Below are 23821 nucleotides of genomic sequence, written 5' to 3' on the forward strand. Positions count from 1 at the left end.
AGCGTTGCGTATGTCTGGGAAAAAACATTGATTTAGATAAGAATGTTTCAATTATAGTCTCCCATCCCCTCAAAACACACATTCCACATTCTTTTATCCGTGGAATTACACATCTTTCTCTCTCACCCCCCTTCTCCCTCCCCCTCTCAGACACCCATAAACAGCATGGCCTTGAGGACAGAGGGAGAGGAGGGAGTGCTTTTGAATAAACCAATAACTAACGTCGCTCAAACAAAAGCGCTGGACAGGAACATGAAAGATGGTAGAAAATAAAAGACAAGAGAACAAGGCCCCCTGTATGTACTGGGTCTGGCAGGCGGGGGAGGGCGCTCAAGTGGTGGTGGCGGGGAGGGGGGGGTCTGAATCAGTTGTTCATTCAGTCCTATAAACCAACTGACCTACCAACCATCAACAGACTGACTCCGAACGCAATCTTCAGCCTGAACTGTCTCTGCATCATTCTAAAGAAGCCACCTGTTCCCAAATGGCTAAAGAGACCCATCAGGAAGATCTCAAGTGTCTTCACTGCACAAAGTCAATTTGGCCTAATGTCACATTTCTCTCTTCTTCCAACAGCGTGTGACTGTAGCCTGCTCTCTCCCCTGACCCTGCCAGCCCACCAGTCGCTCTCACACACACACCAACGCCGTTTACTCAGCCGTAAAGATGACGTAACCAGTCACAGCTGACCCCATAGCCCTATTTCAATATAAAACATCACCATGGTAACAGGGTTCAAGCCCTCCTGACCCACATAGGGCCTCCACCTCGTTAGGGGGTATTACAGTGTCGTTTTAGGGCTCAAAGTGGAATCCCATCCATTCTCTCAAGATAATTTTCTACGACATGTCTTTTATTGATTTTCATACTATAGAAGCCTACATTAATTCAAAACAAATTAAACTCAATGTTATTACATTGTAAGCTGGGTTATGAGACTATATTAAATTGAAATTGATGAGAACTGAACTAAGCCTACCTTCCTCTACTAAGCTATTGAAACTCTTTTTAGTCATTTCCTTATAAACAAGATTTTCTTGGCTTAGTAAAGAACACGAAAAAAAAAAATCAAAAAACATTCTACCACAAAAAAACACACCAAGGCCTGAACATTGTCTCTTTCTGTGAAATCAGTAAAGTGAAGAGGGTGATTTTTACACTTGAACTGGTTAAACCAACATTTTCCCTGATAAAAATGCAGGAACCTTTTTGTTTGCCACCGTTTTCCTTCCCCCTAAGTGCACTAGATGTTCTGTCAAATGGATTTGGGCTGAAAAGGTCCACACCATAAATAAATCAGAAAAGAAAATACATTTCTGGGCCGGATGATTATATTATTATTTTTGTGTTATGTACAATGCTCCCAAGTGACACCGCAGTCTAAGGCACTGCATCTCAGTTCTAGACGCGCCACTACAGACCCTGGTTCGATCCCGGGCTGTATCACAACCGGCCGTGATTGGGAGTCCAATAGGGCGGCACACAAATGGACCAGCGTTGTACAGGTTAGGGTTTGGCAGTTACTGTAAAATAATAATTTGTTTATTAACTGACTTGCCTAGTTAAATAAATAAAATACAATTTTAATCAACTACATCAGGCAGTACAGTAGGACTCAGCTAGGCCACTACCCTCTCTTTCTGTGGCACTAAGGGCCAACTTGCCTGATAATATAATAATAATAATATATGCCATTTAGCAGACGCTTTTATCCAAAGCGACTTACAGTCATGTGTGCATACATTCTACGTATGGGTGGTCCCGGGAATCGAACCCACTACCCTGGCGTTACAAGCGCCATGCTCTACCAACTGTGCTACAGAAGGACCAAAAATAAAAACACAGGGGCCTCCCGGGTGGCACAGTGGTTAAAAGGGCTGTACTGCAGCGCCAGCTGTGCCACCAGAGACTCTGGGTTTGCGCCCAGGCTCTGTCGTAACCCGGCCGCGACCGGGAGGTCCGTGGGACGACGCACAATTGGCCTAGCGTCGCCCGGGCGAGGGAGGGGTTGGCCGGTAGGGATATCCTTGTCTCATCGCGCACCAGCGACTCCTGTGACGGGCTGGGCGCAGTAAACGCTAACCAAGGTTGCCAGGTGCACGGTGTTTCCTCCGACACATTGGTGCGGCTGGCTTCCAGGTTGGATGCGCGCTGCGCTGTGTTAAGAAGCAGTGCGGCTTGGTTGGGTTGTGTATCGGAGGATGCATGACTTTCAACCTTCGTCTCTCCCGAGCCCGTACGGGAGTTGTAGCGATGAGACAAGATAGTAGCTTCTAACAATTGGATACCACGAAATTGGGGAGAAAAAGGGGTAAAATGCACACACAATAAAAATTAAATAAATAAATGTAATAAAAACACTGCGCACACTACTGTTCAGGTGAGTGATTTTTATTTGAACAGCAGTGTTTTCCTGTTTATTACCCATTAGCCCATTGAAATTACATGAGGAATATTGTTTTTAAAGACTACAAGACGGATTGTCTAGAATGAGCATTATGATGCATTTACATTCGATGGCAGCCAGGTTAAAATCCACAAAAAAATAAAAATGCAAGATTTTAGTTATTAGTCCACTGTTGATGCAGTCCCAAAATGTTTTGCATTTCAGAAGTAAAGTATTCAAGATATTGGACTTTCAAGATGCTGTGTCACCAACCACATCATCATGCAGAGCAAAATACATCATATGATGCAAAACGTGACACTTTGCTTTTTGAAAGTCCAATATCTTAAACTTGACTGCTGACATGCAAAACTTTTAGAAAAATACCAAAATATAGTTTGAGTGGATTTTTCCTTTAACATTATATGGTGAATATTTAAACAATGCTATGCAACTCTATGTCTAGAATTAGAAAAATATTCAATATGCTCAGTTGGTCTAACTAATTATAAACTGGGTGGTTCGAGCCCTGAATGCTGATTGGCTGAAGCCCGTGGTATATCAGGCTGTATACCACGGGTATGACATGTATTTTTAATGCTCTAATGACGTTGGTAACCAGTTTATAATAAAGCACCTCGGGGGGTTGTGGTGTATGGCCAATATACCACGGCTGCCTGCTATGGCGGACGCACGGTCTACTCAGCATGTAAGGGCTGTATCCAGGCACTCCGCGTTGCGTCGCGAAATAATAACAGCCCTTAGCCGTGGTATATTGGACCTATACCACACCTCTCGGGCCTTATTTCTTAAATATATGGCTCTGGGCACAGGTGTTTATTAAAAATGCACAGGCCACAAGGACGCTATCAAGTGTGATACTGTAACCTCAAACACTTTTTTGTTGTTGGTGGCAACTAGGCTACACCCTGTTGCTGCACTGTTTACAATAAAAGCTATTTCTAACCCAATACATGTGTTGTGAACTGCCACTAATCGAGGATGATGATAGGAAATAAAAGGCGCAGGGGGGCGTAAGGAATTGAAGGAGAAGCGTGGTCCTGGGGAAAGAGGATCAAGGACACGCAACAGCCCTAGGGTTGTATTTGGAACAGACCAAGTGACAATGCACCTGCTGGCACCAGAGAGAAACATATACTTCGATTGCCAACTGAGCCACACCTTAAGAGCAAAAGCACCGCGTAGCCTACTTTACGCCGAAACTCTGGTTACCGAGTGAGATAGTGTCACGGTCAGAAAATAGTCTAGTCAAATCAGTTGAGGGACACAAGTAGACTTTGTTTATTCATGATTTATTTCACGACCGTAAGAAGGAAAACATTAGCCTGAAAAAAACGTTAAGACCTAGTGTACACCTGCACGTTGATTGGATCGTAACTGAAACCTCCCCAGCAGGTGACACAACCAACGGATCCGTGGTTAGAGTATAAGATAACAACGTAGGCTGGTGGTGAATTTCTATGGTTGTTTTTGAAATATGTTTGTCTTACCTTGAAAAGTCAGCAACGTGACCACGCTGAACAGTCCGATCATTTTTGTGAAGTCATGCCAATTTCCAGCGTCTTCTCTCGCCATGCTGCCTGTGCTCTGATTTAAATTAATCTTATGTCGTTGATAAAAACAACCTCTATCCGTGTCTTTTCCGGTTTGAACTTAATTGTGAACTAATCAGAAGTCAGTTTTCAAACGTCCTTCACTGACTGCGCGTCTTTCAGAGCCTGTTAAAAATAATACAAATCATGTCCAAGCGACGCTGACAAGAAACTCACAATTGTATATTTCTCGCTTAGCTAAAAATGTGTTTTGTGGATTGGACTGCGTGCGCTCTTCAACTATTTCCACACTGCGGAGAGATCGCTACTGGGTGTGATGTCATGGACTATCCCTAGGCAACGTCACAGTTCCTTGAAATCAAACGATATGTGACTGGAGTTTAGAAACTCCCAAAAGGATGAGAATATTGAGGAATTATACTTTTTAAAAGATTGTGTTATCCAAAACGGAAACCTTGTTGATTTCCAGCCCTGACTGGACAACATAGGTAATAGGGCGCACACGTACATTTGTTTAGCCTCAAGGCGAGCTGTCTTGCCTGTATTTTACCAAAAATGAACTAGGCATATTCGTCAATGTACCCTCTTCAGTTTTCTACTGTCTTTTTATTTGAATTAAAAACATTTAATGGATGGACATTTAATTTAACATTTAATGAACATTTAATCGATGGAGGATGCTACAAATTTCACGTTTTGATTTAGAAAAAAAAAATCTACCCGTAATGTGTAGGCTAATTTATGGGAAAGTCCACCCTCTCCAATATTTTACACTGATTAGGTCAATTGTAATATATGTACCATTCAATAATCGAATTCTAGGCACAACAGCACAGCAGTGGTGGAATGAGGCAAATGGATGATTATTGCGCCCTCTGCTGTTTGGCTCTAACGTCCCATAATCATGACACTACTCAAGTGTAGCAATACAATTAACACTGGAACAAACGTTACAATCCAATAACCACGAACATTGATTTCACAATCAAAATCTTTGACACAGATGTCACAATCAAATGATGACACTCAGGTGTGATTCTAAATATCTTGATTAGCTGTATTAAAACAGGGCTGGAACTGAAGCTTGCACACCCAGATCAGATCTCTAGGTCGGGGTTAGTCACCCCTGCACCCACTAATCAAAAAACAGCATTTTCTTATTGTCCACCAAAGCAACATTGCAAAGCCATATTATCATCCAGCTTTAAGGCTAATCTGTAAACCCATGTGTTTTACAGACGTGCAGAGAACATTGATTCATTGTAATTCCCTCCTTCTCATCGCATATTTCACTCTTTTCCCCGAACCTCTCATTTTCTCTCCTCTGCTCTCCCCTCTCCTTTTCTCCTCTCCTCTGTCAGTCCACAATGTTCACCTGAATTCTCCCAATCTATTTTCACTTTCAATACTCTGAGCCCTTCCCCTATATAGGGGCCTAAACTCGTTTTTCCCCTCTCCCATCATCCCTCACTCATCTGGCCAATGTTATGTCTGGATTTGGTCACTCTTCCCTCTCCACGTATTGTCCCTCACTTTCTTTATCCCGGCCTTGTCTTTCACTCCTCTCTCTTCATTTTCCTCTCCACTCCTGTCACCCTGTCCTGGGGTTGCCTGTGGGTCTGTGACTAGGATAGTGGAGTTCATAGTTGTCTGGTATTAGCTCATTGGCAGCACTCATTAAACTGAGCCAGAGCTTAGAGTGATTATTTATCCATGAGGGAGGAGATCAGTACACCCATGCTCTCTCTCTTGTCTCTCTCTCAATTCATTTCAAAGAGACTTATTGGCATGGGAAACATGTGTTTATATTGCCAAAGCAAGTGAAATAGATGAAAACAAAAGTGAAATAAACAATGAAAAATTAACAGTAAACATAACACTCACAAAAGTTTTTAAATAATTTAGACATTTCAAATGTTATATTATTGGCTATGTACAGTATTGTAACAATGTACAGATAGTTGAAGTCTCTCTCTCTCTCTCTCTCTCTCTCTCTCTCTCTCTCTCTCTCTCTCTCTCTCTCAGTATCTCTGGTTTCTATCATTCACCCTGTCACTACTTCTCTTTCTGTTGCTACTTTCTCTCTTTTACTGTATTTTCCAATTTCTCACATTGTCATACATCTTTCTCTCTTCCTCATTTATCTCCCCCTCTCTCTCCATTGTCCCATCTTTCTCTTTCTCCCACACCCTTCCCCTCTTCTCTCTCTCCCATGTCTCTCTCTCTCTCTCTCTCTCTCTCTCTCTCTCTCTCTCTCTCTCTCTCTCTCTCTCTCTCTCTCTCTCTCTCTCTCTCTCTCTCTCTCTCTCTCTCTCTCTCTCTCTCTCTCTCTCTCTCTCTCTCTCTCTCTCTCTCTCTCTCTCTCTCTCTCTCTCTCTCCCCTCTCTCCCTGTCAGCTCAGTGGTAATTAAGAGTGTATCTGGTAATGGAGTAATGGAGCTCAGAGGAGCTGATAGCACCGTTAGCTTAATTAAACACATTTATGGGATGTAAAGACATTTAGCCCAGGGGTTCCACTGCTCCCACTATAACCCAAACTCTTTATTGTTCTCTCTTTATCTCTCTAACTTCCTCGTTACCTCTCTCTGTCTTTCTCCCTCACTTTCACTCTGTTCCTCTCCTCATCTCTCTCTCCACTTTATTGGTCTTTTTCCCTTTCTCCCTGTCACATATACTGTACGTGCTTGTTCCTTTTGTCATTCTTCAACCCCAGTATTGAGGTCATCGTATGGATTTTATCCCAAGTGAAGTTCTTCCCTCTCTGTTCAAGAACATACACAGTACAGTGCCTGAGCTGCAGCATGAGTTTACATCATCATGTAGCCTGGTGTGTGTGTGTGTGTGTGTGTGTGTGTGTGTGTGTGTGTGTGTGTGTGTGTGTGTGTGTGTGTGTGTGTGTGTGTGTGTGTGTGTGTGTGTGTGTGTGTGTGTGTGTGTGTGTGTGTGTGTGTGTGTGTGTGTGTGTGTGTGTGTTTCCCCCTGTGCCAGTCCTATAAGTGTTTATCAGTCACCAACAGTGGACACAGTGACACTCTCTTCCTGAACACTATCAAGGTTTTGGACAGGTCGTATCCTGTTCAAAGTAAAGACACAAGTTCGGCCCCAAATTACACCATATCCCCTGTATATTGCACTACTTTTGACCAGTCATATTGGCCCTGGTCAAAAGTAGTGCACTAAATAGGGTATAGAATGCCATTTGAAACGCAACCACATAGAATACAGAAATGTTGCTAGTAAACTGGAGATGAGAAGGGTGTTGTTGTTTGTGGTGGTGGTGGGTGCTAGTGGAGAGTGTGTGTTGGTCTGTGTGTGAGTTGACTTAACACCTGCTCAGCTGCCTCCACTTGGACCATGGAGTTTAGATGTCTCCTCTTTGTTCTTATTTCTTCTTCGGCGGTGCTCATCACTCAATCTGACACGACCACTAAAGGTATGGCGAAATTTTAACCATTGATAGCTGACATCGCACAAATAACCTTCACTTGCAATTATTCTCCCATACAACTGTTGTGACTGGGTTACCCACTCGTTTTGAAGCTGAAAACGAATGTGGGATTCTTCAGTCGGGGATCAGTAGATCTTTTATCAGAAAGCATATGGAAGACATAACATAGAAAATAATCAAGGTAGTATTTTATAAATAAGGTAGTATTTTATAAATAAGGTAGTATTTTATAAATAAGGTAGTATTTCAGTAGAGGTTTAGAAATATTCCTGTCATTTGGAGGTCAAAGCAGGGATACACATCTCTAATCCGTCCAGTCTGGCTGGCTCTCAACTCTCCTTGGCGTTTAATTGGTCCATTAATGCCATTGATTAGGCTTAAAGAGTCCACAACACACTGGCTCTTCCTGATCTAAATCAGTTACTGATTATAAAGGAAGGATAAAAACCTGGGTTGCGTTCGAACTGGCACTCTATTACCTATATAGTGCACTACTTTGTAGCAGGGCTCTAAGAAGTAGGGTGCCATTTGAGAGTCCCCTGGAAGCATCTCTGGGTTAAGTCTGAGTGTTGATTGTGGCTCCAGAACTAGTCACCTCTTATCTCCTCAGGTCTCATCTATCAGTAGTGAGGCCAGAGCCTGATCCAACTGCAACCCCTTCTACTAGCACCTTACGTTTTTACAGAGCACATAGAGCCGGATAGGTGTGAACAGCCATGGCAGGAGTTCCCCTGTAAGCCCACTGGAAGGTTAGACCTATCACTATTTCACTCACTTGTTTTTGTGTGTGTTTTTTGTCGTCATCAGACCCTGACTGGAGTGATGTCGTCGTGACAATGGTTGGCAGGGAAGTCACCTTACCCTGTGTTGATTGGCCTCTCACGGGCTCTGTGAGCATTAATTGGAAGATGAAGTCTCCCGGGGTGGACCACTGGAAACTGGTCCTCTCAGCCAATGAGAGGCAGCAGTTCTCGGGCGCAGCCTCAAAGGCTTCCATGCGATTGGTTGACTCAAACTTTCAGGAAACTGGGGACTTCTCTCTACTGTTTGTCCCCAAAATGGAGGACAAGGGTCGCTACTCCTGTCTGATTAAACAGCAAGAGAAGAAACTGAGAGAGAAGATCATACTATTAGCCATCCTCACAGGTATAGAACTCTGGCCCTGTACACAAACCTACCGTTATAGTATGTCCATATACATGTAATATACAGTTGTGATGGTATTGATACAAATATTTTGTGTAAATAATTTCCCATGCACACTTTATTTGACACAATCAGGTTGGCTGTAGTATCAATATCCCACATGTTTTTTTATCTCTTCTTTCGTTCCTCCTATTTCCTACCTCCTACATCGGTCCCAGTCTCTATCTTTCCTTCAGCCACTCTCCCTCACCACAGCACACTGCGTCTGATGGCAGAAGTGTCCCCCGCCTCCGCCGTTTCTGAGGTAACCTGGCTGTCCCCTGGTGGGACGCCACTACGATTGGCAAGGAGGTCAGGGGGGGGTGTTGCCAAGCTGCCCCAGATACGCCTCACTGACCAGGGGGTATACATCTGCCAGGTATACCCAAGGGGTAACAGCAGCTCCCCTATGTTCCCCTTCACTGTGGACCTCCGCGTGGATGGTGAGATATGACGGGGGGTGGAGAGAGGCAGGAAAGGGTGTAGTGACATAATTGGAATCTGGGATGAGTCTCAATACTCCAAGTAAAACATTGTATTTAGATCAGCATTGTATTGGCATTGTTATGTAATTGACTAGTATTTATATGTGCTCCCACTATAACAACTGCTCCCACACTAACCCAAATTCTTTATTTCTGTCCCTTTATCTCTCTCACTCCCTTGTTCCCTCTCTGTCATTCTTCCTCCCTCTCTCCCTCTCTCGCTCCCTCCCACCCTCTCCCGCTCACCCTCTCTCTCTCTCTTTCTAGGTATGAATGTGGCCTCGTTCACCAATATAAGCCATAGTGAGTGACGTCACAGTGTACAGTAGACTCTAGTCTAGCTAAAACACGGAGTCAGCAGCCTCTGGATCAAGCAGCACAATACAAACTGACCTTACTGAGGGACCAGCTCTCTCTCAGAAACATAACGACATAATCCCTGTTGCTGCTGTGCACCTCTCTCTCTATCTCTCTTTATTTTCCTCTGTCTGTTCTGTTCCTCTCCAAACTGCCATCTCTGTCACTCATCCTCCTCTCTAATACTCTCAACCCCACAATCTTCCCCACATATTTCTCTCACCGTTCCCCCACCACTCTCTCTTCTTATCTCTCACGTTCTCTCTCACTTACGCACCTCTCATTCTCTTTCTCTCCCCCATTCCCCCCGTTCTCTCTTTCTCTCCCTCCCTCCCCCTCCCTCTCCTCTCCCCCTCCCTAGGTGCTCAGATCTCTATGGCCAGTCTCACCCAGACCCCTCTCACCCTCGCCTGCCCTCCGATGCGGGGCGACTATGTCCTGCTCTATTGGAAGCCTCCAGACAGCAGAAACATTAACACCACAACCCTGGTCTACAGGTACGACCGCTGGAGGGACCACACAGAGCAGAGCAAGGTACACCCAGAAGAGGATGTGTGTGTATATGTTCATGCTTACGTGCGTTTCAACTGAGTTCCTCTACAGGTTTGTTCCTTCAAGGGGGTTTTCCTAGCTACAGTGCTTCTGTTTCTGCCTGCTCCACAGGGTCCAGGCCGGGTTACTGTAAAAGCACTTTATGACAACTGCTGATGTAAAAAGAGCCTTTATAAATGAATGTGATTGAATTAATTTGATTGATCTAGACTCATGCCCAGCTGAGCCTGGACGGGCCATTGTCTACCCCAAAAGAGGGTTTCTTCTCCTTCCTGCTGAGCCCGGGGCTGAATGACGGAGGCCTCTACATGTGTGAGGTCTTCCTCAATGACAACGCGTTCAGCCAGAGGACCCTACTTAGCATCCTCCAAGGTACAGAGGGGAAGAGGGAGGAGTGAAGAGAGAAGTGTGATTAATTTATGCTTGAAATAGAGATATCGGTATCAATAAAAACAAAGACTAAAAATACTGTCCAACTCACACACACACACAGAAACACACACACATACTCATACACCTGTCTGTCCATTTTTGTAGTCTCGGAAGTCTTTAATAATCACTGTCCCTCTGGCAGCCATCACAGCTGCCCAGACATGACCAAGCGATCTGTCACTGTCACCCTGCTCCACACGTCTGTCACACACATACACACACACACACACACACACACTGACACACACACACACACGCACGCACGCACGCACGCACACACACACACACACACACACACACACACACACACACACACACACACACACACACACACACACACACACACACACACACACACACACACACACACACACACACACACACACACACACACACACACACACACACACACACACACACACACACACACACACACACACACACACACACACACACACACACACACACACACACACACATAAAGCCCCGCGGACCCATATATTTTTTATCTTGCCTCATTATGGGTGTAATTATGTACGATTATACCTGCCGCACTCCCACCAGGGCTGTGGGAGGCACACATTAAACACTGTAATCACTGACAGAGACGTGTGTGTCTGTAGGGCTTGATTACACCCAGATTGATCCTCATTGGGGTTTGATGAGACATGGGGCATCAGTCACCATCAGGCGACACATTAGAAGCAATTCTGTGTAATGAATATATATTATTTTGAACAATCTCTGATTCTCTCATTGTTTTCTTTTCATCCACCCCACCCCCCCTAACTCACCTTCCACCTCTCCTTGCCCCCTTCTCTTTTTGTCCCCTGACTACCACTTATTGGTACTTCCTTCACTCTCTCCTTATCCCTACCTCACATTATCTTTTTCTTTCCTACTCCCTTGCCTTCCACTCTCCTCTCCTCTCCTTCCCCCTTTCTCACTATCCCTCCATCCCAGTGAAAGCCAGACATTCTCCATCAGCCCTGGTCCTGACCTGTCATTATACAGAGCGCTCCCAGGTAGGTAACCATCCCCTGACTGGCAACGTTCATGCCTCATCTCTTCACTTTGATAGTTAGCTGATGTGTGGTGAGCTTTCAGGCACAAAATGGCTCCTTGAGCACCTGGGCTGAGTTCATTAGGCACAAAACGGAAAACTGACTGAAACAGGGAAGGACAACCTGGACTATTGCATAGTCCCCTGAACACGGCCCTGGTGTATGAAGAACACACTGTATAAGCACAATCCATCTCCTCCATCCACCAGGTGAAGCGGGTGGTGTGGAGCCACCAGAACCAGAGTCGCACGCTGAAGTGGAGCTCCTCTGGCCCGGGTCGCCTCAGCACAGAGGTCCCCCTGTTCCCCACCCAGAACACGGCTGGGAACTACACCTGCACCATGCAGCTGCAGAACGGACAAGTGGTCAAGGCAGTTTACACCGTCAAACTGCCCCCGAAAGGTGGAGAGAACCGAACGGTCCAACTTGGGTCTTTAGATATAGATCTAAGATCAGCTTACCCTCTCCTAATGCTAACCATAATCAATAATGCTAAAAATGCTCAACTTTTCTCAGGTCAGTGTCAACTAACTGTACCTAGCAGGACCAACAATAGGCCTATATGTTTGTCCAAATAGGCCCCTTTACAATGCTTCCTTTCCTTCTTGCTATCATCTTATCCTTTCTCCCTCGCACCTACACAGTCAGTTCCAGGGGCGGTCTGGGCCGATGTGTTAGAAATGTCAGGGCCGATTTCTGGTCCCAGTCCGCCCCTGGCCAGTTCCCATCAGTGATTCTCATCAGTGATTAACAGAAGGGGAAAGTATATTTAAACCACTCAGATGGAACCATACAAACAGAGAAGTTGTAAAACCAGGAAGTTATGTAACTCATCTGTTTGCATGTTTCCATTTGAGAGCTTCAAATATACTTTGCTCTTTAACACCATTATAGCCAATACCACTATAATCATTATGACCAAATAGGCACTCATCCAAGTCCATGTTTACTGAACATGAACCTCCTCTATCAGTGGTCCCCAACAGCACACGCGGACAAGCACACCTGATTCAACTCTTTGAGGGCCTTATGATTAGTTGCTAGGTTGAATCAGGTGTGCTTGTCTGGGGCTACAATAAAAATGTGTACTGTTGGGCGTACTAGAGGACCGGAGGTGGGAAACACTGCTCTAGATCAGTGGTTCCCAACCTTTTTGGGTTACTGTTTCACCAACAGAATTTTGCTCTGCCCGGAGTAGCCCTGAAGTACCCCCTCATGTGCATTTTACCAGTAGGCCTATGGTCTCATGAGTCTTCTCAAGTACCCTCTGTGGATAGGCCGAGTACCTACAGGGGTCCTAGTACCCCTGGTTGGGAATCACAGCTCTAAATCCTAAGCACACCAGACATCCCTTCCCAACAGAGAGAAGTGAACAGCAGGCTAGCTCAGCTGCTAATCCGTTAGCTATGTAAACACACCTGCCTGTGTTTATCCCTCTCCCCCGTCGCTCCAGTCCTTCAGTGCTGGATGTGTGCCCACTCCATTCTCATCTCGTTATCTCCAGGGCCCTGTTGTGAGCTAACCAATCAGCCCAGAAATGGAATAGGCAGGATGAACTCTAAATTCCAATTCTAAATTCCAATTCTAAACTCCACATAAACTTTAAATGTGAGAATAACAAGAATTGTACACATATAGAAGACAGAGAAAGGCACTGAATTCTGCGTGAGGATTTGCCAAGTATTGACTGAAGAAAACGTCCACATGACACCCAATATGGTCCTATGTCTGATCCAGCAACACACCACAGAGCAATGCTTTGATTGGGAGTCTAATTGTCTGTTTCACCTATTCTATTCTACTCCATTCTATCCTATTCTACATCCTTAACCCATTGTTCTGTTGCTTATCATAGCCAGACAGGTTGACCTGAAGTTGCTCTGCAACCACTATAAAACGCTTCACAGAGCACTGACCTTGTAGCCCCGCCTGCCTGCGATGCTCGCCTGCCTGCCTGCCTGCCCGTGTGCCTGCCTGGCTGAGTGACAGACTGTTTATGGCTTCTGTCCCAACGGAGGTAATGGGTTGTCACTGTCATCACCACCAGACCCACATGGGTTCAAATAGTATTGGTTTCCCTGTCTCTCTGTGTCTGTCTGTGTCACTCTCTCTCTCTCTCTTTCTCTCTCTCCCTCTCTTCACACCCCCACACTTCTTCAGTTGATAAGTGTAAATGGTGAGGGAGGACACCAGGACAGCCCTCTGGAATGTATTCACATTCATTGTATCTGAGGAAGCACACACAGCCACAGAAGGATCTGACAGTTGAATGAATCTCCTAATGGGGATGAGCTCACTACCAATACCCCCGTACATCACTGATACCGAGGAGCCATGATGATGACACACAACAAAGCAATGTTTTAACAAGAGTAATGGATATGCAAAGGGAAGTGATGCATTTAGAATGAGCTGTTTGTGAGGGCTGATTGAACGTTGTATTGTGGACTTGTTCTCCCATTTACTCTCTTATTGGGATGTGGGAGAGAAGAGAGGAGATGGGAGGCAGGGAAAGAGAGAGAGCGAGATGGGAGGCAGGGAAAGAGAGAGAGCGAGATGGGAGGAAGGGAAAGAGAGAGAGCGAGATGGGAGGCAGGGAAAGAGAGAGAGCGAGATGGGAGGCAGGGAAAGAGAGAGAGCGAGATGGGAGGAAGGGAAAGAGAGAGAGCGAGATGGGAGGCAGGGAAAGAGAGAGCGAGATGGGAGGCAGGGAAAGAGAGAGAGCGAGATGGGAGGAAGGGAAAGAGAGAGAGCGAGATGGGAGGCAGGGAAAGAGAGAGAGCGAGATGGGAGGCAGGGAAAGAGAGAGAGCGAGATGGGAGGAAGGGAAAGAGAGAGCGAGATGGGAGGCAGGGAAAGAGAGAGAGCGAGATGGGAGGCAGGGAAAGAGAGAGAGCGAGATGGGAGGAAGGGAAAGAGAGAGAGCGAGATGGGAGGCAGGGAAAGAGAGAGAGCGAGATGGGAGGCAGGGAAAGAGAGAGAGCGAGATGGGAGGCAGGGAAAGAGAGAGAGCGAGATGGGAGGCAGGGAAAGAGAGAGAGCGAGATGGGAGGCAGGGAAAGAGAGAGAGCGAGATGGGAGGAAGGGAAAGAGAGAGAGCGAGATGGGAGGCAGGGAAAGACAGAGAGCGAGATGGGAGGCAGGGAAAGACAGAGAGCGAGATGGGAGGCAGGGAAAGAGAGAGAGCGAGATGGGAGGCAGGGAAAGACAGGGCGAGATGGGAGGCAGGGAAAGAGAGAGAGCGAGATGGGAGGCAGGGAAAGAGAGAGAGTGAGATGGGAGGAAATAATAGAGGAACAGAGGGGAGCAAATAGAAAATAATATAGTATACTATGGAATAAATACTGTACTATTACTATATTTATATACTATAATATTCACTGTAGTGTTTTTGCAGACATTACCATAGTATTTACTCAGTGTTTTTTTTTTTATCTTTGATGTAGAAGTGGGTGCTTTCCCCTTGAGGAAACCTACTGGACAAATACTATAATAGGAAATGTTCCATAACCTGTAGGACTGTAATATGAATGGATTGTTCAATGCTTCTGCTCTTTTCTATAACCTGTCGGGAACACAACATATAGGCTATATTTGGCATGTAGGTTTCTCACTCATGGGTGGCACAATTTTAATTTGAATTTATCCTTTATTTAACTAGGCAAGCCAGTTAAGAACAAATTCTTATTTACAATGATGGCCTAGGAACAGTGGGTTAACTGCCTTGTTCAGGGGGCAAAACGACAGATTTTTACCTTGTCAGCTCAGGGATTCGATCTAGCAACCTTTCAGTTACTAGTCCAACGCTCTAACCACTAGGCTACCTGCCGCGGCAAATTGGGATATGGGGGATGGGAATGGGTGGGGTATATGCAAATTGAATACTGTAGTATTACTATAGTTAAAAAAACAATAGTGTTTATGTGGATAAAACTGTAGTGTCGTGTCTCTGGCTTGTCATTAAATGTGAAGACCATTATTTTATCAAATCAATTCTCTGTAATTATTATTATTATCATCAGTTCTCATTCCAAACGTCATAAAATTCTTGGCTATCTGCACGAACCCAGCCTTTACTATGAATCATCCATACACCTATTGGCTCAATTATTTATTTACTAAATAATTAAACAATTACAGAATATACAATACATAATAACGTTATACAGTGAATATCGTCCCTAGTGGACTTAACAAAAAACTGTTTGGTTATAACATGATAGATTCAGAGACAAGAGAAGGGGGTTTTGGAAGGAAGACTAAGGAACATGGGTCTCTATCGGACCTGGGAAGCTATTCTCACATAAATACATATGCCACTAACGATCGCTCATTCGGAAAAGTAATGCATTGTATTTACGTGAAGCTGGCTTCGATAGTTGAGCTGGTGATGTGAGCCTCTGGTTTGCCCAGTCGATGTTGCCATTGTCCTTTGTAGATTCTTCCAGGATGTTGTGTGAGAGGTTCACATAGTCTGAGAGGTTCATCTCACTCTGGAGATTCGTCCTCGTCAGTCAGTGTTCTCGTACTAGATTTGCGCATATGTTCAGCTGCAATCTGATATATGCTAGTTTAGTATGCACTTCTTCTTTAGGTGATCAATAGTTCAGAGTTCATACCATTTCACGTGTGGAGCAAGCTCTCACGTTTCCTGGTCTGTAGAGTTGAATTTAGAATTAGTCTTTTTCAACGTGGGGGACAAGTCCTGACGTTATTTGGAATTGAGTTCCACCGAAGCTTTTATTCAAGAGTGGAAAAGGGTTGGTTCATCATTTCCAACCAATCTTTATTAATTTGGGTGTCGCTACTGACTTAGTTAACTTCTCGCGTCGAGCCATCCCGGATCCGGGATCGTGACTACAGCCTCAAGCCCATTACCATAACGCAACTTTAACTATTCATGAAAATCGCAAATGAAATGAAATAAATATGCTAGCTCTCAAGCTTAGCCTTTTGTTAACAACACTGTCATCTCAGATTTTCAAAATATGCTTCTCAACCATAGCAAAACAAGCATTTGTGTAACAGTATTGATAACTAGCATAGCATTTAGCGTTAGCATTCAGCAGGCAACATTTTCACAAAAACCAGAAAAGCATTCAAATAAAATCTTTTACCTTTGAAGAACTTCGGATGTTTTCAATGAGGAGACTCTCAGTTAGATAGCAAATGTTCAGTTTTTCCTGAAAGATTATTTGTTTAGGAGAAATCGCTCCGTTTTGTTCATCGCGTTTAGCTACGAAAAAAACCTGTATCCAGGAGTGTAATTCTATTCGCAAGCTCATTAGCATAACACAATGTTAACTATTCATGAAAATCGCAAATGAAATGAAATAAATATGCTAGCTCTCAAGCTTAGCCTTTTGTTAACAACACTGTCATCTCAGATTTTCAAAAATATGCTTCTCAACCATAGCAAAACAAGCATTTGTGTAACAGTATTGATAGCTAGCGTAGCATTCAGCAGGCAACATTTTCACAAAAAACAGAAAAGCATTCAAATAAAAGAATTTACCCTTGAAGAACTTCGGATTTTTTCAATGAGGAGACTCTCAGTTAGATAGCAAATGTTCAGTTTTTCCTGAAATATTATTTGTTTAGGAGAAATCGCTCTGTTTTGTGCATCACGTTTGGTTACCGAAAAAAAAACAGAAAATTCAGTCATCAAAACGCCAAACATTTTTCCAAATTAACTCCATAATATCGACTGAAACATGGTAAACGTTGTTTAGAATCAATCCTCAAGGTGTTTTTCACATATCTCTTCGATGATATATCGTTCGTGGAAGTCTCCTCGGAGATTACGCAGCAATTTCGACAAAGGACACCGGGCGGACACCTGGTAAATGTAGTCTCTTATGGCCAATCTTCCAATGATATGCCTACAAATACGTCACAATGCTGCAGACACCTTGGGCAAATGGCAGAAAGCGTAGGTTCGTTCAGGGCACATTCACAGCCATATAAGGAGACAATGGAAAACAGAGCCTCAAAAATTCTGCTCATTTCCTGTTTGAAGTTTCATCTTGGTTTCACCTGTAGAATCAGTTCTGTGGCACTCACAGATAATATCTTTGCAGTTTTGGAAACGTCAGAGTGTTTTCTTTCCAAAACTGTCAATTATATGCATAGTCGAGCATATTTTGTGACAAAATATTGCGCTTAAAACGGGCACGTTTTTTTTATCCAATAATGAAATAGCGCCCCCATAGCTTCAAGAGGTTAAACTTTACATGAGTGGCCAATTCTCTAATTTTAAAGGTTAACATCACATTACATCATTCCGCAAATAGTTTAATCTTTTACTCATTCATTTTATACAAGAATTAGATGCAAGCCTCGTAACTGAGGAACCTGTATAAACAGAGTTAGGGTAATGTGGCTGTATTGTCTTTCATGAGGTCACAAACATGAAACGAAATGGACCGGGTCGTAGCTGGCTTCTCCACCGACCGTTTACACATTCTCCAAAATAGGAATATTGTTCAATTCTCAAATTCTGTGATGTAGTAGAATTTGGCGGGAGAGTTCCTTTGTTTTACTGTGACCCTCTCTCTCCCATACTGCATGGTCAGGGAGACAATAGTCTCTGCAAGGAATTTACGACGTAGTTGTAAAGTCATAAAAACTGCCCCTCCCCTCCTAACAGGAGAGTGGGGGTTGTTCACATCTCTGCTTGTCAATTCACTGAAAGGGCTAGCGTCTTGACAGTAGTATTCTACAAAGTATTGTATAGTAAGTACTACACAGGATCGAGTGATACTACAGTGTGTAGTATATTATTTGACAGTATACTACAGTTTACTTCAGAATTTTATAGTAAGCACTACATGATTGACTGGATACTACAGTATGTAATATACTATTCTACAGTATACTACAAAATTATATAGTAAGCACTACAGCGTGTAGTATAGTATTCTACAGTATACTACATCATTATAATGTAAGAAATACACGATCGAGGGATACTACTGTGTGTAGTATAGTATGCTGTAGTATACTACACATTCCTATAGTAAGTACTACACATGATCAAAGAATACTACAGTGTGGAGTACAGTATACCACAATATTCTATAGTAAGAAGTACATGGTCGAGGGATACTACAGTATGGAGTATAATATTTTGTCATGTGGGGAAGTGTGTAGGGAAAGGCAATTAGAGGAGAGCAGAGAGGAAGGAAGGGAGGGAAGGTGCACCCAGGCCATTGAGGAGTGATGGTATTTACCCCTCACCTCGCTTCACCCAATTACCATAATTCATGCAGTGTTAAAGAAGCTGGCACTGAGAACAGAGCAGGTCAACCTGGCCCAGGGGTCAACTCCCTGCCACCACACTATTCCAGCACACACACGCACACACACACACACACACACACACACACACACACACACACACACACACACACACACACACACACACACACACACACACACACACACACACACACACACACACACACACACACACACACACCACCAATTACACCTCACACAGCACTTTATGATTGATTAATTTGAAGCACCATGTATAAGTCAAGAAAGGAGGGTAAGGTGAAGGCCTGTAGAGGAAACTTCTACGAAAAACAAACTTCTGGACGTTTTTGGAATATATAATTAACAGTAGCATGTTAGTAATGGTCACATCGCTGGTATACAAATTAAGAGATATATATATATATGAAGATATACACTGGTGACATCAAAGTCTCTCTTATTTTCTGGATGCTTGTGAGCAGGTAGTTGTCACTGTGGTAACTGACACCTCCCACACAGCTTCCATGTCTCCCTGTGGCTGTGTTTGCATGAATGATGTCACCTCACCTCACCATGCAAACACACCAGATAACTGTATTCATGACGCGTGTGGCGCTTTGTCAGTCTACAAATGGCTTATTTGAATATCATGAGCTAATCACATGGTTATGTCATGTAATAATTCCGTGTCTCCCCTCCCAACCTTCTCTTTCATCGTTCTATTTCATCCAGAGTACTGTATGGAGTGTGAATAATACTGAGTGTCTTGCCATGATAAGGAGTTAGACATTTCAACATACCCACATTGACTCACCCTCCCATTTTGTCTTTCGCTATTTAGACAGGACCTCTCTGGAGCTAAACCAGGGATCAGGCCTGCCCCCTGCTGGGAATGAGACCACACTGTTTACTGATCATTGATGTACAAGTATTTAATTCATACAACACTCATTAACTTATTATCTTTTTCTCTTTCTCACTTCTTTCTGTCCTCTTCTCTCAGACAACACAGAGAGCACTACTTCTATCTCTCCTCCTCACCCAGAGAGCAACAGTGCCTCGCTCCTTCCCTCCCTCCTCTCTGCTTTATTACTCCTGGTGCCCCTGGTTGCCGCGGCTGCTGGTGTGTTGCTATGGAGACAGAAAGACATTTCTCGCCGTGGTGAGTCTTCCGGCGTTTTCTTTTTCGACATCCCTACCTCCTTCGTGTTCTCTCCATCTCTGGACCTGTCAAGTCCAGTGAGTGATCTGGGACATGACATATTATGAGGTCGATGCAATGAATCTGGCAGTTTGCCTCTCACTGTGTGTGTGTGTGTGTGTGTGTGTGTGTGTGTGTGTGTGTGTGTGTGTGTGTGTGTGTGTGTGTGTGTGTGTGTGTGTGTGTGTGTGTGTGTGTGTGTGTGTGTGTGTGTGTGTGTGTGTGTGTGTGTGTGTGTGTCTGTGTGTGTGTGTCTGTGTGTGTGTGTGTGTATGTTTCTCCACAGGTATTGAACAGTCTCTCTCCCGCTGCTCTGGGGAAGTGGAAAATATCTATGAGAATCCTGAGGATGTCAGACAGGTGATGGATTCATGCCTTCTCTGTATCTCAATACTCTGATGAATCTCTGTTCTCTTTCTCCCTCTCTCTCCCCTCCTGTCTCCCCACCATTTCATTTCCTGTCTCTGACCCTCTGTTTCTGTCTCTTTCTCCTTCTCTCTTTGTTTTCCTTTGTTTCCCTGCTTCTTCTTCTTCAGCCCTCATCTAACTCCCTGTCTCACCCTTTCTCTACATTTGTCTACCCCCCCTATTCCTCTCTCTCCCCCCTCTCTCTCTCTCTCTCTCTCTCTCTCTCTCTCTCTCTCTCTCTCTCTCTCTCTCTCTCTCTCTCTCTCTCTCTCTCTCTCTCCCCTCTCTCTCTCTCTCTCTCTCTCTCTCTCTCTCTCTCTCTCTCTCTCTCTCTCTCTCTCTCACTCTGTGTGGTTATTGAACACTGTTTTCTCTCCTCTCTCCCTATAGACTTCTCCCCAGGGTTCAGTGTGGTTATTAAATACTGTTTTCTCTCCTCTCTCCCTATAGACTTCTCCTCAGAGTTCAGTGTACATGGTGAGTTATTGTGTTCTGTTCTCAGCATCACAGACACAGAAGCGTTCCCCTGAATCTGTGTGCGGAGGTGAGGTTGTAGTGGCCTCCCTTGCTAGTCTGTCCTCAGTGTGTGTGTGTGTGTGCGCATGTGCATGTATGGGTGTGTGTGTTTCTCCCTCTTCTAATATAATAATAATAATATATGCCATTTAGCCCTTTTAGTCTGTCCTTACAGTCATGTGTGTATGTGTGGTCCATGTGCATGAACCCACTACCCTGGCGTTGCGCCATGTTTCTACAGGACCACTTCTTCTGTCAGCAGATATGTCTCCACCCATCAGTCCTGTGGTTCAGAAAAACCTGTCGGTTCTTAACTGTCAGCCTTACATTAGAGATATTAACAAATCAATCGCATCCCACCCAGGAGGATGCCTTTAAATGTAATCTCCTCTCCCTCCCCCTTGTCTCTCTCTCCCTTCCTCCTCTTCACCCCCTTCTCCCCCTCTCTCTCCTCTCTCATTCTACAATGCCTCTGTCTTTCTCTTCTTCTCCTCCCCTCCTATCTCTTGCTGTACTATGCCCTTCTCCCTTCTCTTGCCCTCCCTCCCACCACTTCTCTCTCTCTCCTCTTCTTCTCCTCTTCTTCTCAGGACCTGAAGCCCAGAGGGGAGGATGATGTCTATGAGGAATTGGATCGGTAAGAATGAAATAGCCCTGGGTCAGGCGTGGTGTGTGTGTGTGCATTTCTGTCACAATTTCCCATCTGCCCTTCACAGGCCCTCTCACCCCCATCAACTCTGAACATCACTATGATACTGTCAACCTGGTGCTGCACGTCGGTAACATAATGTCACATAATGCACTGACAGTGAAGTGTGTGTGTATGGTTTTGGGTGTGACGTGCAGAACGTCATGGATGGGTGCATACGTTTGTGTGTGTGTACCTGTGTGTGTCTGTGTGCTTTAAGAGCGTGTTCTTTTTTCAGATACAAATCATGCAGCCTTCTGGAGACCTCCACATCGCAGGATTTATCAGCAAAAGCTTGAAGCAATATTATCTCTCCTCTGTTCAGTATATGGACATTTACAGTGCCTTGACTTTTTCCACATTTTGTTGTGTTACAGACTGAATTTAAATGGATTACATTGAGATTTTATGTCACTAGCCAACACACAATACCCAATAATGTCAAAATGAAATTAATAAAAATGAAAAGCTGAAATGTCTTGAGTCAATAAGTATTCAACCCCTTTGTTATGGCAAGCCTGAATAAGTTCAGGAGTAAAAATGTGCTTAACAAGTCACATAATAAGTTGCATGGACTCACTCTGTGTGCAATAATAGTGTTTAAAATCTAAAATATGTTTGGATTTGTTTAACACTTTTTTGGGTACTACATGATTCCATATGTGTTATCTCATAGTTTTGATGTCTTCACTACTGTTCTACAATGTCAAAAATAGTACAAATAAATTAAAACCCTTGAATGATTAGGTGTGTCCAAACTTTTGACTGGTACTGTATATGTAAAATGGAATAGAGCTAAGCACAGGCAAAATCCTAGAGGAAAACCTGGTTCAGTATGCCTTCCAACAGACACTGGGAGACATTCACCTTTCAGTAGGACAATAACCTAAAACATAAGACCAAAAATACACTGTTGCTTACCAAAATGACATTAAATGTTTCTGAGTGGCCTAATTACCGTTTTGACATAACTCGGCTTGAAAATCTATGGTAAGACTTAAAAATGGCTGTTTAGCAATGTTCAACAACCAACTTGACAGCGCTTGAAGAATTTTAAAAATAATAATGTGCAAATATTGTACAATCTCTGCCCAGCAGTAATTGCTGCATAAGGTGATTCTAATGTGTATTGACTCAGGGTTATGAATACTTATGTACATTTCTGTATTTCATTTTCAATAAATTGGCTACAATTTCTAAAAACATGTTTTCACTTATTTCATTATGGGTTATTTTGTGTGGATGTGTGAGAAAAAAACATATCGTTTATTAATCTTGAATTCAGGCAGTAACGACCAAATGTGGAATAAGTCAAGGGGTATGAAGTTTATAGTGATATTGATCACTGGCCATGGGGAAAGATCTGGGCTGGGGGAAACCTTCACCTTGGACTTTTGGTCTGTCTGTTTCAATAAACATCAACAAATAAACGGGTCAAATGAATCTTAATTGTCTGTAATCAAACCCAATGTTATTGTCACAATTGTGTTATTGCAGCATTTATTACAGCAGTAAAATGAAAAATGATTCCTCCTAAAACGCATGCACGGAAAGTGACAAGTTCTTCCGAGAAAGGGCTGAGATGGCGGAAGTGGAAGTGTTGTTTGAAGATGAAAGAGCGTCGAGTACCATTAGTGAGGAAGATGAGTGGACAACCATGAACAACAATGGTGCAAAAACGGCTACAATTGTTGTGGAAAAGGACTCTGAAGAGTCGTTGCTTGTTGGAGTTCGTTTTTTTGGATAAAGATGTTCATTTGGGAAACCCTTTAGAAGTCACGAGGATTGTGAAGAAGGTGTTGGGAAAGTGGATGCATTCAAAGTAACCAGGAGTGGTATGGTGTTATTTAAGCACGTTGTGACATCTGCTGAAATAAAAAGGACTTTATAAATACATTCGATTTGATATTGTGTGTATCTAAAGAGCGTGTATTGTGGCTTGTGAAATGATCGATGCATGAAGTGGACAGCTTTGAATGTTGGAGCAGGGCATCGGTGAAAGGTGCTCTCTCTGGCGTCCCGTTGGACATTGATAATCAATATCTTAGGCAAGAAAATCCAGGAGTAGTTCATGCACGTTGCTTGACCGTATGGAGAATGGGGGGAAAAGGAGCCAAGTGTATCTGTATTATTGATGTTTGATGAGTTTCTTCCTCCCTATGTAAAGCTGGAATATATAAGATACCCCATAAGAGCGTTCGTGCAAAACCCGATGCAATGCAAGAAATGTAGTTGTAGTTTGGCCACGTGTCAAGTGTTTTCAGG

General features: G+C 43.8%; 2 protein-coding genes across 4 annotated transcripts in view; one reads left to right on the forward strand and one right to left on the reverse strand.

Moving 5' to 3' along the window:
• LOC127915181 (nectin-2-like) overlaps positions 1–4302 on the reverse strand; it is a 100315-nt gene extending 96013 nt beyond the window's left edge. Inside the window, exon 1 of one of the 2 annotated variants that reach the window (XM_052494481.1) lies at positions 3898–4297. In XM_052494481.1, the coding sequence (XP_052350441.1) occupies positions 3898–3982 (85 nt within the window). In that variant the 5' untranslated portion in view covers positions 3983–4297. Of the gene's footprint in view, positions 1–3897 lie in introns of both variants that reach the window. The other variant, XM_052494480.1, reaches the window with a different exon arrangement.
• Positions 2828–22724, forward strand: LOC118377033 (uncharacterized). Of its 2 annotated transcripts, none has more exons than XM_052494479.1 (13): positions 2828–3802; positions 8216–8554; positions 8773–9036; positions 9346–9381; positions 9797–9969; positions 10197–10359; positions 11383–11444; positions 11693–11885; positions 19747–19905; positions 20231–20304; positions 20803–20829; positions 21459–21505; positions 21795–22724. In XM_052494479.1, the coding sequence occupies exons 2-13, from the start codon at positions 8245–8247 to the stop codon at positions 21853–21855; spliced, it is 1569 nt and encodes a 522-aa protein (XP_052350439.1). In that variant the 5' UTR covers positions 2828–3802; positions 8216–8244; the 3' UTR covers positions 21856–22724. The 2 variants fall into 2 exon arrangements, with proteins under 2 accessions (XP_052350439.1, XP_052350438.1); XM_052494478.1 differs by lacking the exon at positions 2828–3802 and adding an exon at positions 7223–7393.
• Positions 22725–23821: the final 1097 nt, after the last annotated feature.

The sequence above is a fragment of the Oncorhynchus keta genome, chromosome 34 (assembly GCF_023373465.1).
Source record: "Oncorhynchus keta strain PuntledgeMale-10-30-2019 chromosome 34, Oket_V2, whole genome shotgun sequence".
In the NCBI taxonomy this organism is placed as follows: domain Eukaryota; kingdom Metazoa; phylum Chordata; class Actinopteri; order Salmoniformes; family Salmonidae; genus Oncorhynchus; species Oncorhynchus keta.

Excerpts from the sequence above, each read along its gene's own strand:
- LOC118377033 (XM_052494478.1), top strand. The coding sequence starts at position 7,315 with ATGGAGTTTAGATGTCTCCTCTTTGTTCTTATTTCTTCTTCGGCGGTG. Across the intron at positions 7,394-8,215 it reads ATCTGACACGACCACTAAAG|ACCCTGACTGGAGTGATGTC; the intron begins GTATGGCGAAAT and ends TGTCGTCATCAG. Across the intron at positions 8,555-8,772 it reads ACTATTAGCCATCCTCACAG|TCTCTATCTTTCCTTCAGCC; the intron begins GTATAGAACTCT and ends CATCGGTCCCAG.